This window comes from Rutidosis leptorrhynchoides, chromosome 4, assembly GCF_046630445.1.
Source record: "Rutidosis leptorrhynchoides isolate AG116_Rl617_1_P2 chromosome 4, CSIRO_AGI_Rlap_v1, whole genome shotgun sequence".
Taxonomy (NCBI): domain Eukaryota; kingdom Viridiplantae; phylum Streptophyta; class Magnoliopsida; order Asterales; family Asteraceae; genus Rutidosis; species Rutidosis leptorrhynchoides.
The window spans coordinates 179294699-179311783 of NC_092336.1; the positions used below are offsets into that span (position 1 = coordinate 179294699).

At 36.0% G+C, this 17085-nt stretch overlaps 2 protein-coding genes across 2 annotated transcripts; both read left to right on the forward strand.

The window, feature by feature from the left end:
* Positions 1–703: 703 nt before the first annotated feature.
* On the forward strand, positions 704–1201 carry LOC139841253 (uncharacterized). The gene has a single exon (XM_071831481.1). The coding sequence runs from the start codon at positions 704–706 to the stop codon at positions 1199–1201; it is 498 nt and encodes a 165-aa protein (XP_071687582.1).
* Positions 1202–1332: 131 nt separating this feature from the next.
* LOC139841254 (uncharacterized) lies at positions 1333–4475 on the forward strand. Its single transcript, XM_071831482.1, has 4 exons — positions 1333–2263; positions 2579–3153; positions 4204–4329; positions 4437–4475. Exons 1-4 carry the CDS (start codon positions 1333–1335, stop codon positions 4473–4475), a joined length of 1671 nt encoding a protein of 556 aa, XP_071687583.1.
* The last annotated feature ends 12610 nt before the right edge of the window (positions 4476–17085 follow it).

A 17085-nucleotide genomic window follows, 5' to 3' on the forward strand; every position in this document is an offset into this window, starting at 1 on the left:
TAAACCACCTGTTTTCACCGGAATCTGATCGCAGACGCGCCGGAAATCTCTCCGACCAGAATTTTGTTTTTATTCACTGCCGGATCAAGATTTCCAGACCTGTTTCCCGGCGTGTGACCCACATTGAAACGTTGTTGTCTTCGAATCGATACTGTCCACAACATACCGTTCCTCATTTTTCTCTTTTCTTCTTTTTTCTTCTTTTGCAGGTTATCGCCGGAAATTTCGCTGGATTCTGCCAATACCGGTTACATCGCACACTTTACCCTTATTTCCACTCTTTAAACCCTTAACCTTTTGACTCTATTTACTGCATATAATCTCCTGATCCCGTATCTACGTTTTATATTTATTTTATTATCTATTATATTAACTTCTTGTTAAGCTTTTATTACTTCTGCTTTGTTCCTCTGTATCTTTCTACTTGCGTACGGTTTCTTGTCCCTTTTTTTTATATTATTATTATTAACTTTTATTATATTATTATTATTTTTATTATTGCTTGTCGTTTGGTAAGATAGACACTAGACGTTCTTATGGTTTCTTGAGGTCATGTCCTTCTAGCTCAAGGGCGGGTAGGTGTATAGGGCCTAGAAGCGGCAATAGGTTAGCAAGGCCGATTAGGATTAGAGTGGGTAGTTGGAATGTGGGTACTTTGACCGGCAAGCCGTATGAACTTGTTGAGACTTTACGTGAATGCAAAATGGACATTTTGTGCGTCCAAGAGACTAGATGGAAAGGTCAAGGGGCGGCTAGGATCGATGACTACAAGTTGTGGTTCTCGGGATCGAGAGTAGCTAGGAATGGGGTTGGAATCGTTATTGGTCCAACCTATAACGAGTATGTTGTAGATGTGGGTAGAAGGAGCGACAGGATTATGTCAGTTCGGTTGGTAATTCAGGAGGTGACTTACACGGTCATTTGCGCTTACGCACCCCATGTGGGCCGTGGAGATGCTGAAAAGAGACACTTCTGGGAATCGTTAGACGAGGTTGTGAGGATGTTCCCTCCGGACCATCGGTTACTTATTGGTGGAGATCTCAATGGCCATATAGGAACTGATGTGGAGGGATATGCGGGAGTCCATGGAGGTTTTGGGTACGGAGTTAGAAATGAGGAAGGACTCTCTATTCTCGAATTTGCTGTTACCCACGATTTGGCAGTTGTGAATTCTTTTTCAAGAAGAGAGATGCTCAGTTAGCAACTTTTCATAGCGGGGGTCATAGTACCCAGATTGACTATTTGTTAACTCGCAAAAGGGATCTTAGGACTTGTGGAGACTGTAAGGTCCTGACTTCCTTGACATGCTCCTCACAGCATAGACTGTTGGTCATGGACTTGGTTCTCCAGAGACGGGCCACCAAGCGTGTTAGACAAGTCCAATCTAAGATCTTGTGGAAGAAGTTAAACGGAGAGAAAGCTGAGACCTTTAAAACATCGGTTGTAGATAGAGTGGATGCAGGATTGGAAACGGTATCCAATGATGACGCGGACCAGATGTGGAACTGTCTATCGACCACCATTAGAGAGGTAGCCAAGGAAACCCTAGGTGTGGCTGTAGGTACTTTTAGAGGCCATAGAGCTGTTAGAGAATCATGGTGGTTCAGCGACGAGGTTCAAAGCAAAGTTGCGCTTAAGCAACGAAGGTTTAGGGAGCTCATCACTTATGGGGAGAGGACTCCGACGGATAGAATTAGGGCTGAAGATAGTTATAAAGAAGCCAAAAGAGAAGCTAAGAAGGCTGTAGCCCTAGCAAAAGAAAAGGCTTATGAAGATCTGTATAAGAAACTGGACTCCAAAGAGGGAGCTAATGATATTTACAGGATAGCCAAAGCTAGGGAGCGAAGGCGTAGGGATCTTGATAACATCAAGTTTATCAAAAATGATACTGGTCATACTTTAGTAAAGGAAGACGAAATTAGGAAAAGATGGGAAGAGTATTTCTTATCTCTCTTCGTTGGGGGAAGTCCAGAGTGCCATGAGGACTTACAAGACCCTGATATAGAACAATCCCAGAACAACATGGATTGCGAGAGGATTAGCCAAGATGAAGTTAGATTGGCACTACGAAAGATGGGGAGAAATAAATCAGTAGGACCAGATCAGATACCTATTGAGGCGTGGAGGTGCCTTGGCGATGCTGGTGTTAGGTGGCTAACTTGCCTATTTAACAAGACGTTTCAAAGCTCTAAAATGCCCATGGAATGGAGACTGAGCGAGACTATTACCATCTATAAGAATAAGGGGGATGCTCAATGTTGCGGTAACTATAGAGGCATAAAATTACTTAGTCATACTATGAAGCTTTGGGAGAAAGTGATTGAGACTAGACTACGACGCGAAATCAATGTTTTAGAGAACCAATTTGGTTTCATGCTAAAGCGCTCTTCGATAGAGGCAATCCATATTATTAGGAACCTTATGGAGAAGTATAGAGAAAAATAAAAGAACCTAGAGATGGTTTTCTTAGACTTGGAAAAGGCCTACGATTGCGTGCCACGAAACTTGATTTGGAAGACCCTTAAGGGTAGATGTATCTCGAGTAGGTATATTAATGTTATTAGGGATATGTATGAAGGGGCGAAGTCTTGTGTTCGAACGCCGGTGGGAAATACTGAAGTTTTTCCAATAGAAGTAGACCTGCACCAGGGATCGGTCCTTAGCCCTTTTCTTTTTGCTTTGATCCTTGATGAGCTCTCTCAAGGGATACAAGAGGGCATCCCTTGGTGCTTGATCTTTGCCGATGATATTGTGCTTATTTCGGATTCTAAGGAGGAGCTTAATAGAAGACTAGAACAATGGAGGGTGGCCTTAGAAAGTAATGGACTACACATTAGTAGACAAAAGACGGAATATCTTAGTTGCAATTTTGATAGGAATGATGATGAACAAGGTGATGGAGTGAACATCTGCATTGGAGACCAGATCTTGCAACCACAAACTTCGTTTAGATACCTAGGCTCGATGCTCCACAAATCGGGGAGGATAGATAAAGACGTGTCGCACTGTATACAAGTAGGGTGGGTGAAGTGGAGAGCAGCGACTGGAGTCTTATGCGACAAGAAGATCCCCCTAAAGCTGAAAGGAAAATTCTTCAAGGTGGCAATTAGACCTGCCATGTTATATGGATCAAAGTGTTGGCCAATGACGAAGGTGCAAGAGAGGAGGATGGAGGTGGCAGAGATGAGGATGCTTAGGTGGACATGCGGTAAAACCATGCTGGATTTGATTCTAAATAGTGTTTTTAGAGAGAACCTGAAAGTTAGAAGCATCGTCGACAAACTAAGAGAAGAGCGGCTATGATGGTTTGGGCATGTGAGAAGGCGATCTCCTACTGTACATGTTAGGAGAGTCGAGACACTTATGGTTGACGATGTACGGAGAAGGGGTAGACCTACCCGTAGGTGGGAGGATAGAATAAAGTTCGACTTGAAGGAGCTTTTATTAACCGAGGACATGACTTCTGATAGGATTACGTGGAGGACTAGAATTAGAATAGAGGAGTAGGTTTTTGTTTGGTTGGGTGCTGGTGTGTTGGTGTGGTTGTGTGTTGGGGGTTTGTGTGTTGGTGTTTATGTGTCTTCTTTTACTGTGATTTTTGTGTGTTTGTTTTTGTTTGTTCATTTCGTCATGTAGCGTGTATTTTTGCGCTCTGCTTATTATCGGTCCGTCTTCTTTTTATTGGGTTTGTATGTGTGTGCTTGTTTGTGTTTGTTTGTTTACTTGTTTAGGGTTTGCGGATATGTTTGTATGTATGATTATATGTTTGCTTTATGTCTGCTACGTTTGTTTTATATACGGCCTTGTTACGTATGCTTCTGTATACATGTTTGTACGTACTGTTTCTTATATCTTTGTATGTGTGTATAAATGTATGTATGTATGTATGTATGTTTGTATGTGGGCCGTTTATTATGTATGTATGTATGTATGTATGTATGTATGCACGCGACCATGTTTCAGGTATGCATGTTTTTGTTTGGTTACTTACGGTTTCTTGTTTGTATGTATGTTTGTATGTATGTTTGTATGTATGTATGTATGTATGTATGTATGTATGTATGTATGTATGTATGTATGTATGTACGTACGTATGTATGTATGTATGTATGTATGTATGTATGTATGTATGTATGTATGTATGTATGTATGTATGTATGTATGTAAGCTTGTTTGTATGTTTGTATGTTTGATTGTTTGTAGGTCTATGTATCTAGGTTTATATGTTTTGTTGTTCTTGGTTGTTTGTATGTGGTCATACATGTTTATTGTTCTTCTGTTGTAACTTCTCTCGAAATTTCTTGTGCTTCGCACTACTGTCTTGCGCACGTACGTTTGTTTGTTCGTTTGTTGGTCTGTGTTGCAAGGTTTGTATGTTTTGTTGTGTTTAGGGTTGCTTGTTTGCGGTCATATATGTTTTTGCTTTTTAGTTGTAGCATCTCTCGTTCTGTCCTGAGCTTCGCCCTACTGTCTAAGGTACGTCTTCTTTTCCCATTATATATATATATATATATATATATATATATATATATATATATATATATATATATATATATATATATATATATATATACATATACTTTTTTTTACACGGTTCTGTTAAGCGAGGCTTAGCAAGCGTCGATTTATTGGTGACTTGACTGCCGCTTAGAGCCTAAATTGAACTCCAGGCACAATGTAAAACCTATGAAAATTTGATTCTACCATTTTCATGGCGTCTCTGTTTATTTTATTTTATTTTACTTATTTATTATTTTTTTTCTTACTATTTTATTTATATATATATGTATATATATATATATATATATATATATATATATATATATATATATATATATATATATATATATATATATATATATATATATATATATATATATTTATTATTGTTGTTTTTTCTCATTCTCTATGGCCGGATGTCCCCTTGAAAGCAATCTCTTTACCCGTCGAATAGAGAGAGGGAGGACTTTCTCCGCCCTTGTGAGTGTTTAACTCGGGGTGGAGAAATAATTTCTCTTTATTCTAGGATAGAGGAAGGATTGTCTACATCCCACCTCCCCCATACCCCACTCATATGGGATTGGGTTTTGTTGTTGTTGTTGTTGTTGTTGTTGTTGTTGTTGTTGTTGTTGTTGTTATGATGATATTTTTAGAATTTCTAAGATCGAAGGTTGATGAAGAAAGATTTTCCACAAGATTTGACATGGGTACTGTAGCGACCCGAACTTTTCCATGTTTATATATATATATTAAATGAAATTGTTATTTACATGATTAAGTGTTTCCAACATGTTAAGCAATCAAACTTGTTAAGACTTGATTAATTGAAATAGATTTCATATAGACAATTGACCACCCAAGTTGACCGGTGATTCACGAACGTTAAAACTTGTAAAAACTATACGATGACATATATATGGTTATATATATAGTTAACATGATTTTATTATAAGTATGTATCTCATTAGGTATTTTAACAATGAGTTATATACATAAAAATGAGACTATTAATTTAAGAAACTCGAAAACGATATATATAACGATTATCGTTATAACAACGTCTTACTAGGTACATATGAATCATATTAAGATATTGATACACTTGGTTAATTATGTTAAATGATAAGTAAATATATTATTAAGTGTATTAACAATGAAATACATATGTAAAAATAAGACTACTAACTTAATGATTTCGAAACGAGACATATATGTAACGATTATCGTTGTAACGGCATTTAACTGTATATATATCATACTAAGATATATTATATATCATAATATCATGATAATATAACAATTTAACATCTCATTTGTTATAATAAACAATGGGTTAACAACATTCAACAAGATCGTTAACCTAAAGGTTTCAAAACAACATTTACATGTAACGACTAACGATGACTTAACAACTCAGTTAAAATGTATATACATGTAGTGTTTTAATATGTACTCATACACTTTTGAAAGACTTCAAGACACTTATCAAAATACTTCTACTTAACAAAAATGCTTACAATTACATCCTCGTTCAGTTTCATCAACAATTCTACTCGTATGCACCCGTATTCGTACTCGTACAATACACAACTTTTAGATGTATGTACTACTGGTATATACACTCCAATGATCAGCTCTTAGCAGCCTATGTGAGTCACCTAACACATGTGGGAACCATCATTTGGCAACTAGCATGAAATATCTCATAAAATTACAAAAATATGAGTAATCATTCATGACTTATTTACATGAAAACAAAATTACATATCCTTTATATCTAATCCATACACCAACGACCAAAAACACCTACAAACACTTTCATTCTTCAATTTTATTCATCTAATTGATCTCTCTCAAGTTCTATCTTCAAGTTCTAAGTGTTCTTCATAAATTCCAAAAGTTCTAGTTTCATAAAATCAAGAATACTTCAAAGATTGCAAGTTTACTTCCAAGTTTTCTAAATCCATTTCAAGTAATCATCCAAGATCAAGAAACCTTTGTTACTTACAGTAGGTTATCTTTCTAATACAAGGTAATAATCATATTCAAACTTTAATTCAATTTCTATAACTATAACAATCTTATTTCGAGTGGAAATCTTACTTGAAATTGTTTTCGTGTCATGATTCTGCTTCAAGAACTTTCAAGCCATCCAAGGATCCTTTGAAGCTAGATCTATTTTTTCTCATTTCCAGTAGGTTTATCCAAGGAACTTGAGATAGTAATGATGTTCATAACATCATTCGATTCATACATATAAAGCTATCTTATTCGAAGGTTTAAACTTGTAATCACTAGAACATAGTTTAGTTAATTCTAAACTTGTTCGCAAATAAAAGTTAATCCTTCTAACTTGACTTTTAAAATCAACTAAACACATGTTCTATATCTATATGATATGCTAACTTAATGATTTAAAACCTGAAAACACGAAAAACACCGTAAAACCGGATTTACGCCGTCGTAGTAACACCGCGGGCTGTTTTGGGTTAGTTAATTAAAAACTATGATAAACTTTGATTTAAAAGTTTTTATTCTGGGAAAATGATTTTTATTATGAACATGAAACTATATCCAAAAATTATGGTTAAACTCAAAGTGGAAGTATGTTTTATAAAATGGTCATCTAGACGTCGTTCTTTCGACTAAAATGACTACCTTTACAAAAATGACTTGTAACTTATTTTTCTGACTATAAACCTATACTTTTTCTGTTTAGATTCATAAAATAGAGTTCAATATGAAACCATAGCAATTTGATTCACTCAAAACGGATTTAAAATGAAGAAGTTATGGGTAAAACAAGATTGAATAATTTTTCTCATTTTAGCTACGTGAAAATTGGTAACAAATCTATTCCAACCATAACTTAATCAACTTGTATTGTATATTTTGTAATCTTGAGATACCATAGACACGTATACAATGTTTCGACCTATCATGTCGACACATCTATATATATTTCGGAACAACCATAGACACTCTATATGTGAATGTTGGAGTTAGCTATACAGGGTTGAGGTTGATTCCAAAATATATATAGTTTGAGTTGTGATCAATTCTGAGATACGTATACACTGGGTCATGGATTGATTCAAGATAATATTTATCGATTTATTTCTGTACATCTAACTGTAGACAACTAGTTGTAGGTTACTAACGAGGACAGCTGACTTAATAAACTTAAAACATCAAAATATATTAAAAGTGTTGTAAATATATTTTGAACATACTTTGATATATATGTATATATTGTTATAGGTTCGTGAATCAACCAGTGGCCAAGTCTTACTTCCCGACGAAGTAAAAATCTGTAAAGGTGAGTTATAGTCCCACTTTTAAAATCTAATATTTTTGGGATGAGAATACATGCAGGTTTTATAAATGATTTACAAAATAGACACAAGTACGTGAAACTACATTCTATGGTTGAATTATCGAAATCGAATATGCCCCTTTTTATTAAGTTTGGTAATCTAAGAATTAGGGAACAGACACCCTAATTGACGCGAATCCTAAAGATAGATCTATTGGGCCTAACAAACCCCATCCAAAGTACCGGATGCTTTAGTACTTCGAAATTTATATCATATCCGAAGGGTGTCCCGGAATGATGGGGATATTCTTATATATATGCATCTTGTTAATGTCGGTTACCAGGTGTTCACCATATGAATGATTTTTATCTCTATGTATGAGATGTGTATTGAAATATGAAATCTTGTGGTCTATTGTTACGATTTGATATATATAGGTTAAACCTATAACTCACCAACATTTTTGTTGACGTTTAAAGCATGTTTATTCTCAGGTGAATACTAAGAGCTTCCGCAATTGTGTACTAAAATAAGGACAAGATTTGGAGTCCATGTTTGTATGATATTGTGTAAAAACTGCATTCAAGAAACTGATTTCGATGTAACATATTTGTATTGTAAACCATTATGTAATGGTCGTGTGTAAACAGGATATTTTAGATTATCATTATTTGATAATCTACGTAAAGCTTTTTAAACCTTTATTTATGAAATAAAGGTTATGGTTTGTTTTAAAAATGAATGCAGTCTTTGAAAAACGTCTAATATAGAGGTCAAAACCTCGCAACGAAATCAATTAATATGGAACGTTTTTAATCAATAAGAACGGGACATTTCAGTTGGTATCAGAGCGTTGGTCTTAGATAACCAGAATTTTGCATTAGTGTGTCTTATTGAGTTTGTTAGGATGCATTAGTGAGTCTGGACTTCGACCGTGTTTACCTGAAAAATGATTGCTTAACAAATTTTGTTGGAAACTATATATTTTTAACATGTGAATATTATGTGATATATTAATCTCTTAACGCGTTTGATATTATGTGATAGATGTCTACCTCTAGAACAAGTCCCATTGACTCACCTAATAATAATGAAGAGTCAAATGTAAATTGGAATGATTCGTGGACTGATTCACAAGTTCTCGAAGAGGAACCGGAAGAAGAGTCGGAACCGGAAGAAGAATCAGAACCGGAAGAGGAGGAACCGGAGGAGGAAATAGAACCGGTGGGGGAAATAATAAAACGGTTAAGTAAAAGAAAATCCTCAACCAACCGACCAAGGTTAATTATGGTCAATGGTGTTTCCGCCAAGGAAGCAAAATATTGGGAGGATTACCAATTCTTCGATGAATCGGATTCCGACGAGAATTTTGATGATGTTATAGAAATTACCCCAACTGAATTTAAAAAGGCAAAAGAAAATAATAAGGGAAAGGGCATAAAAATAGAGAAATCTAATTCCAACCCCGATGAACTTTATATGTATCGTCAACCCCCGAAGCCCTTAAGTTGTAACAATGACCCGGGAACCTCTAAACCACCAGGTTTTTCTAAACCAATGTGGAAAACGACGGCTCGTATTAGGAGAACATCATATATCCCTAGAATCTTGGCAAAACAAACCAAAACCGAAGAAGAAGAAACGAGCGAGTCGGAATAAGATAGTTGTATTCGTGTGGTGTAATATATGTAATATAGTGTGCTTATGCTTTATGATATATGTAAAATTGCTTGTATTAATAAGTAATTTTTTTTATGAAACTAACTCTTGTCTATTTTACAGTTTAAAAACACAAAATGGATAGACAACCCAATATTTTAAGAGACCTACCCGGAGACATGATTGATGAAATCTTGTCTAGAGTCGGTCAGAATTCCTCGGCACAACTATTTAAGGCGAAATCAGTTTGTAAGACATTCGAAGAACGTTCTAAGAATGTCTTGGTTTATAAGAGACTTTCGTTTGAAAGATGGGGGATATCACATTGGGAAACCCATAAGTTACGATGTGTTTACTTTGACGCATATATTGCGGGGAACCCAAATGCTATTTTACGCAACGGGTTAAGAAATTATTTTGACTCAATGTATCCGAATATAGGACTTCATGATTTAGAAAAAGCGGCTAACATGCAACATAAAGAAGCATGCTATGCTTACGGGTTAGTAATGTTCGTTTCTCACCAAAGTGAGAACAAGAACATCTGGCTACAACTATTAAACAAAACGTTCCCACAAGTAACGGAGTCGGTAATTGGGGTAAGAAATGAGGTTTTTAGATTGTTACGGGACTGTTGGACATTACGTAACCCTCGTCCCTTTGACGACGTTACAACACGCTATCTTATCAACGACCATAACGGTTATGTTCCACAAGACCAAGGATGGAAAGTAGTCCTAGTAAAACCAGAATGCGTGACTTGTTTCTGGACGTATGAATTACGTGTCTTTATTGCCTTTGCTGAACGACTTGTGTACTAGCTAGAATTATCTTCACAACTATCTTGTATCAAAGTTATTGTGTGCTATATTTCATGCTTTATGTAAAATAAGCGGTATTGTAAGTTTGTAAAATATTGTATAAAAGTTTGAATGCGAAATTTTATTATAATCAGTTTTTCATATAGAATTGTAGTAGTTGAATTGTATATTAGCTACTAAGTATGAACTTAACGGGTAGGTACTACCCGAATTTAAACTTATAAAACGCTAATATGAAGAAAAAGCTTTTATAAATGAGTTCATATTATGCTACGAAATACTATTAACTACTCTTAATATTCTGTATGATTAACTTGTTCCATTTGACTATTTTGAAGGAAATTGCACCGACTACTCGACACACCGTGAATATGAATGAAGAGGAATTCCGTACTTTTCTAGCTTCAAACATAGCCGCAGTACAGGCTGCGCTACATACCAACAATAACCTTGGATCTAGCAGTACAGGAAATCGTGTAGGATGCACCTACAAAGAATTCACTGCCTGCAAACCTTTGGAATTTGATGGAACCGAAGGACCGATCGGATTGAAACGGTGGACCGAGAAAGTCGAATCGGTGTTTGCCATAAGTAAGTGTACTGAAGAGGACAAAGTGAAGTACGCTACGCATACCTTCACAGGTTCTGCGTTAACATGGTGGAATACCTATCTAGAGCAACTGGGACAAGATGATGCGTACGCACTACCGTGGTCAGCATTCAAGCACTTGATGAACGAGAAGTACCGTCCCAGAACCGAGGTCAATAAGCTCAAGACAGAACTTAGAGGGTTACGAACCCAAGGATTTGATATTACCACGTACGAAAGACAATTCACAGAATTGTGCCTATTGTGTCCGGGAGCGTTCGAAGATGAGGAAGAGAAGATCGACGCGTTTGTGAAAGGATTACCGGAAAGAATCCAAGAAGATATAAGTTCACACGAGCCCGCCTCCATACAACAGGCATGTAGAATGGCTCACAAACTAGTGAACCAGATTGAGGAAAGAATTAAAGAACAGACGGCTGAAGAGGCCAATGTGAAGCAAGTCAAAAAAAAAGTGGGAGGAAAACGGTGATAAGAATCACCAATACAACAACAACAGCAATTACAATAATAATCGCAACAATTATCCTAACAATCGCAACATCAATCGTAACTACAACAAACGGCCCAACAACAACAACAACAACAACAACAGCAACTACAACAATCATCCCAACAACAATAACAACCGCAACAACAACAACAATCAGAAGCAGCTATGCCAAAGGTGTGAAAAGTATCACTCGGAGTTCTACACCAAATTTTGCAACAAGTGTAAAAGAAATGGTTATAGTGCGGCGAAGTGTAAGGTCTACGGACTAGGGGTTAACAGAACGAAAGGAACAAATGGTGTCGGAAGGAGTAATGGCGGAGCAAGTAGTGTCGGAGCAAGTTATGCCAATGTAGTTTGTTATAAATGTGGAAAACCGGGCCACATTATTAGAAATTGCCCGAACCAAGAGAACACGAATGGACAAGGCCGCGGAAGAGTTTTCAATATTAATGCGGCAGAGGCACAGGAAGACCTGGAGCTTGTTACGGGTACGTTTCTTATTGACAATAAATCTACTTACATTTTATTTGATTCGGGTGCGGATAGAAGCTATATGAGTAGAGATTTTTGTGCTAAATTAAGTTGTCCATTGACGCCGTTGGATAGTAAATTTTTACTCGAATTAGCAAAAGGTAAATTAATTTCAGCAGATAATATATGCCGGAATCGAGAAATTAAACTGGGTAGCGAAATATTTAAGATTGATTTGATACCAGTAGAGTTAGGGAGTTTTGATGTAATAGTTGGCATGGACTGGCTGAAGAAGGTGAAAGCAGAGATCGTATGTTATAAAAATGCAATTCGCACTGTACGAGAAGAAGGAGAACCCTTAATCGTGTACGGAGAAAAGGGCAACATGAAGCTACATCTTATTAGTAATTTGAAGGCACAAAAACTAATAAGAAAAGGTTGCTATGCTGTTCTAGCACACGTCGAGAAAGTACAAACTGAAGAAAAGAGCATCAATGATGTTCCCGTCGCAAAAGAATTTCCCGATGTATTTCCGAAAGAATTACCGGGACTACCTCCACATCGATCTGTTGAATTTCAAATAGATCTTGTACCAGGAGCTGCACCAATAGCTCGTGCACCTTATAGACTCGCACCCAGCGAGATGAAAGAACTGCAAAGCCAACTGCAAGAACTATTAGAACGTGGTTTCATTCGACCAAGCACATCACCATGGGGAGCTCCTGTTTTGTTTGTCAAGAAGAAGGATGGTACATTTAGGTTGTGTATTGACTACAGAGAGTTGAACAAACTTACCATCAAAAACCGTTATCCACTGCCGAGAATTGACGACTTATTTGATCAACTACAAGGCTCGTCAGTTTATTTGAAGATCGATTTACGTTTTAGATATCATCAAATGCGAGTAAAGGAGGATGATATTCCAAAAACTGCTTTTAGGACGCGTTATGGTCATTACGAGTTTATGGTTATGCCGTTTGGATTGACTAACGCACCAGCTGTGTTCATGGACCTTATGAACCGAGTGTGTGGGCCATATCTTAACAAGTTTGTCATTGTTTTCATCGATGACATATTTATTTACTCAAAGAATGATCAAGAGCACGAAGAACATTTGAGAAAAGTGCTAGAAGTATTGAGGAAAGAAAAACTGTACGCTAAGTTTTCAAAGTGTGCATTTTGGTTGGAAGAAGTTCAATTCCTCGGTCACATAGTGAACAAAGAAGGTATCCAGGTGGACCCAGCAAAGATCGAAACCGTTGAAAAGTGGGAAACCCCAAAAACTCCGAAGCATATACGTCAATTTTTAGGATTGGCTGGTTACTACAGAAGATTCATCCAAGATTTCTCCAAAATAGCAAAACCCTTGACTGCATTAATGCATAAAGGGAAGAAATTTGAATGGAAGGATGAACAAGAAAAGGCGTTTCAATTATTGAAGAAAAAGCTAACTACGGCACCTATATTGTCATTGCCTGAAGGGAATGATGATTTTGTGATTTATTGTGACGCATCAAAGCAAGGTATCGATTGTGTATTAATGCAACGGACGAAGGTGATTACTTATGCGTCTAGACAATTGAAGATTCACGAGCAAAATTATACGACGCATGATTTGAAATTAGGCGCGGTTGTTTTTGCATTAAAGACTTGGAGGCACTACTTATATGGGGTCAAAAGTATTATATATACCGACCACAAAAGTCTTCAACACATATTTAATCAGAAACAACTGAATATGAGGCAGCGTAGGTGGATTGAATTGTTGAATGATTACGACTTTGAGATTCGTTACCACCCGGGGAAGGCAAATGTGGTAGCCGACGCCTTGAGCAGAAAGGAAAGAGAACCCATTCGAGTAAAATCTATGAATATAATGATTTACACTAACCTTACTACTCAAATAAAGGAGGCGCAACAAGGAGTTTTAAAAGAGGGAAATTTAAAGGATGAAATACCCAAAGGATCGGAGAAGCATCTTAATATTCGGGAAGACGGAACCCGGTATAGGGCTGAAAGAATTTGGGTACCAAAATTTGGAGATATGAGAGAAATGGTACTTAGAGAAGCTCATAAAACCAGATAATCAATACATCCTGGAACGGGGAAGATGTACAAGGATCTCAAGAAACATTTTTGGTGGCCGGGTATGAAAGCCGATGTTGCTAAATACGTAGGAGAATGTTTGACGTGTTCTAAGGTCAAAGCTGAGCATCAGAAACCATCAGGTCTACTTCAACAACCCGAAATCCCGGAATGGAAATGGGAAAATATTACCATGGATTTCATCACTAAATTGCCAAGGACTGCAAGTGGTTTTGATACTATTTGGGTAATAGTTGATCGTCTCACCAAATCAGCACACTTCCTGCCAATAAGAGAAGATGACAAGATGGAGAAGTTAGCACGACTGTATTTGAAGGAAGTCGTCTCCAGACATGGAATATCAATCTCTATTATCTCTATTAGGGATGGCAGATTTATTTCAAGATTCTGGCAGACATTACAGCAAGCATTAGGAACTCGTCTAGACATGAGTACTGCCTATCATCCACAAACTGATGGACATAGCGAAAGGACGATACAAACGCTTGAAGACATGCTACGAGCATGTGTTATTGATTTTGGAAACAGTTGGGATCGACATCTACCGTTAGCAGAATTTTCCTACAACAACAGCTACCATTCAAGCATTGAGATGGCGCCGTTTGAAGCACTTTATGGTAGAAAGTGCAGGTCTCTGATTTGTTAGAGTGAAGTGGGGGATAGACAGATTACGGGTCCGGAGATAATACAAGAAACTACCGAGAAAATCATCCAAATTCAACAAAGATTGAAAACCGCCCAGAGTCGACAAAAGAGCTACGCAGACAGTAAAAGAAAAGATATAGAGTTTGAAATTGGAGAAATGGTCATGCTTAAGGTTTCACCTTGGAAAGACGTTGTTCGATTTGGTAAACGGGGGAATCTAAATCCAAGGTACATTGGACCATTCAAGATTATAGATCGTGTCGGACCAGTAGCTTACCAACTGGAGCTACCTCAACAACTCGCGGCTGTACATAACACTTTCCACGTCTCAAATTTGAAGAAATGTTTTGCTAAAGAAGATCTCACTATTCCATTGGACGAAATCCAAATCAATGAAAAACTTCAATTCATTGAAAAACTCGTCGAAATAATGGATCGTGAAGTTAAGAAACTTAAACAAAACAAGATACCGATTGTTAAGGTTCGATGGAATGCTCGTAGAGGACCCGAGTTCACCTGGGAGCGTGAAGATCAGATGAAGAAGAAATACCCGCATTTATTTCCAGAAGATACGTCAACACCTCCAACTGCTTAAAATTTCGGGACGAAATTTATTTAACGGGTAGATACTGTAGCGACCCGAACTTTTCCATGTTTATATATATATTAAATGAAATTGTTATTTACATGATTAAGTGTTTCCAACATGTTAAGCAATCAAACTTGTTAAGACTTGATTAATTGAAATAGATTTCATATAGACAATTGACCACCCAAGTTGACCGGTGATTCACGAACGTTAAAACTTGTAAAAACTATACGATGACATATATATGGTTATATATATATAGTTAACATGATTTTATTATAAGTATGTATCTTATTAGGTATTTTAACAATGAGTTATATACATAAAAATGAGACTATTAATTTAAGAAACTCGAAAACGATATATATAACGATTATCGTTATAACAACGTCTTACTAGGTACATATGAATCATATTAAGATATTGATACACTTGGTTAATTATGTTAAATGATAAGTAAATATATTATTAAGTGTATTAATAATGAAATACATATGTAAAAATAAGACTACTAACTTAATGATTTCGAAACGAGACATATATGTAACGATTATCGTTGTAACGGCATTTAACTGTATATATATCATACTAAGATATATTATATATCATAATATCATGATAATATAACAATTTAACATCTCATTTGTTATAATAAACAATGGGTTAACAACATTCAACAAGATCGTTAACCTAAAGGTTTCAAAACAACATTTACATGTAACGACTAACGATGACTTAACGACTCAGTTAAAATGTATATAAATGTAGTGTTTTAATATGTATTCATACACTTTTGAAAGACTTCAAGACACTTATCAAAATACTTCTACTTAACAAAAATGCTTACAATTACATCCTCGTTCAGTTTCATCAACAATTCTACTCGTATGCACCCGTATTCGTACTCGTACAATACACAACTTTTAGATGTATGTACTACTGGTATATACACTCCAATGATCAGCTCTTAGCAGCCTATGTGAGTCACCTAACACATGTGGGAACCATGATTTGGCAACTAGCATGAAATATCTCATAAAATTACAAAAATATGAGTAATCATTCATGACTTATTTACATGAAAACAAAATTACATATCCTTTATATCTAATCCATACACCAACGACCAAAAACACCTACAAACACTTTCATTCTTCAATTTTATTCATCTAATTGATCTCTCTCAAGTTCTATCTTCAAGTTCTAAGTGTTCTTCATAAATTCCAAAAGTTCTAGTTTCATAAAATCAAGAATACTTCCAAGATTGCAAGTTTACTTCCAAGTTTTCTAAATCCATTTCAAGTAATCATCCAAGATCAAGAAACCTTTGTTACTTACAGTAGGTTATCTTTCTAATACAAGGTAATAATCATATTCAAACTTTAATTCAATTTCTATAACTATAACAATCTTATTTCGAGTGGAAATCTTACTTGAAATTGTTTTCGTGTCATGATTCTGCTTCAAGAACTTTCAAGCCATCCAAGGATCCTTTGAAGCTAGATCTATTTTTTCTCATTTCCAGTAGGTTTATCTAAGGAACTTGAGATAGTAATGATGTTCATAACATCATTCGATTCATACATATAAAGCTATCTTATTCGAAGGTTTAAACTTGTAATCACTAGAACATAGTTTAGTTAATTCTAAACTTGTTCGCAAATAAAAGTTAATCCTTCTAACTTGACTTTTAAAATCAACTAAACACATGTTCTATATCTATATGATATTCTAACTTAATGATTTAAAACCTGAAAACACGAAAAACACCGTAAAACCGGATTTACGCCGTCGTAGTAACACCGCGGGCTGTTTTGGGTTAGTTAATTAAAAACTATGATAAACTTTGATTTAAAAGTTTTTATTCTGGGAAAATG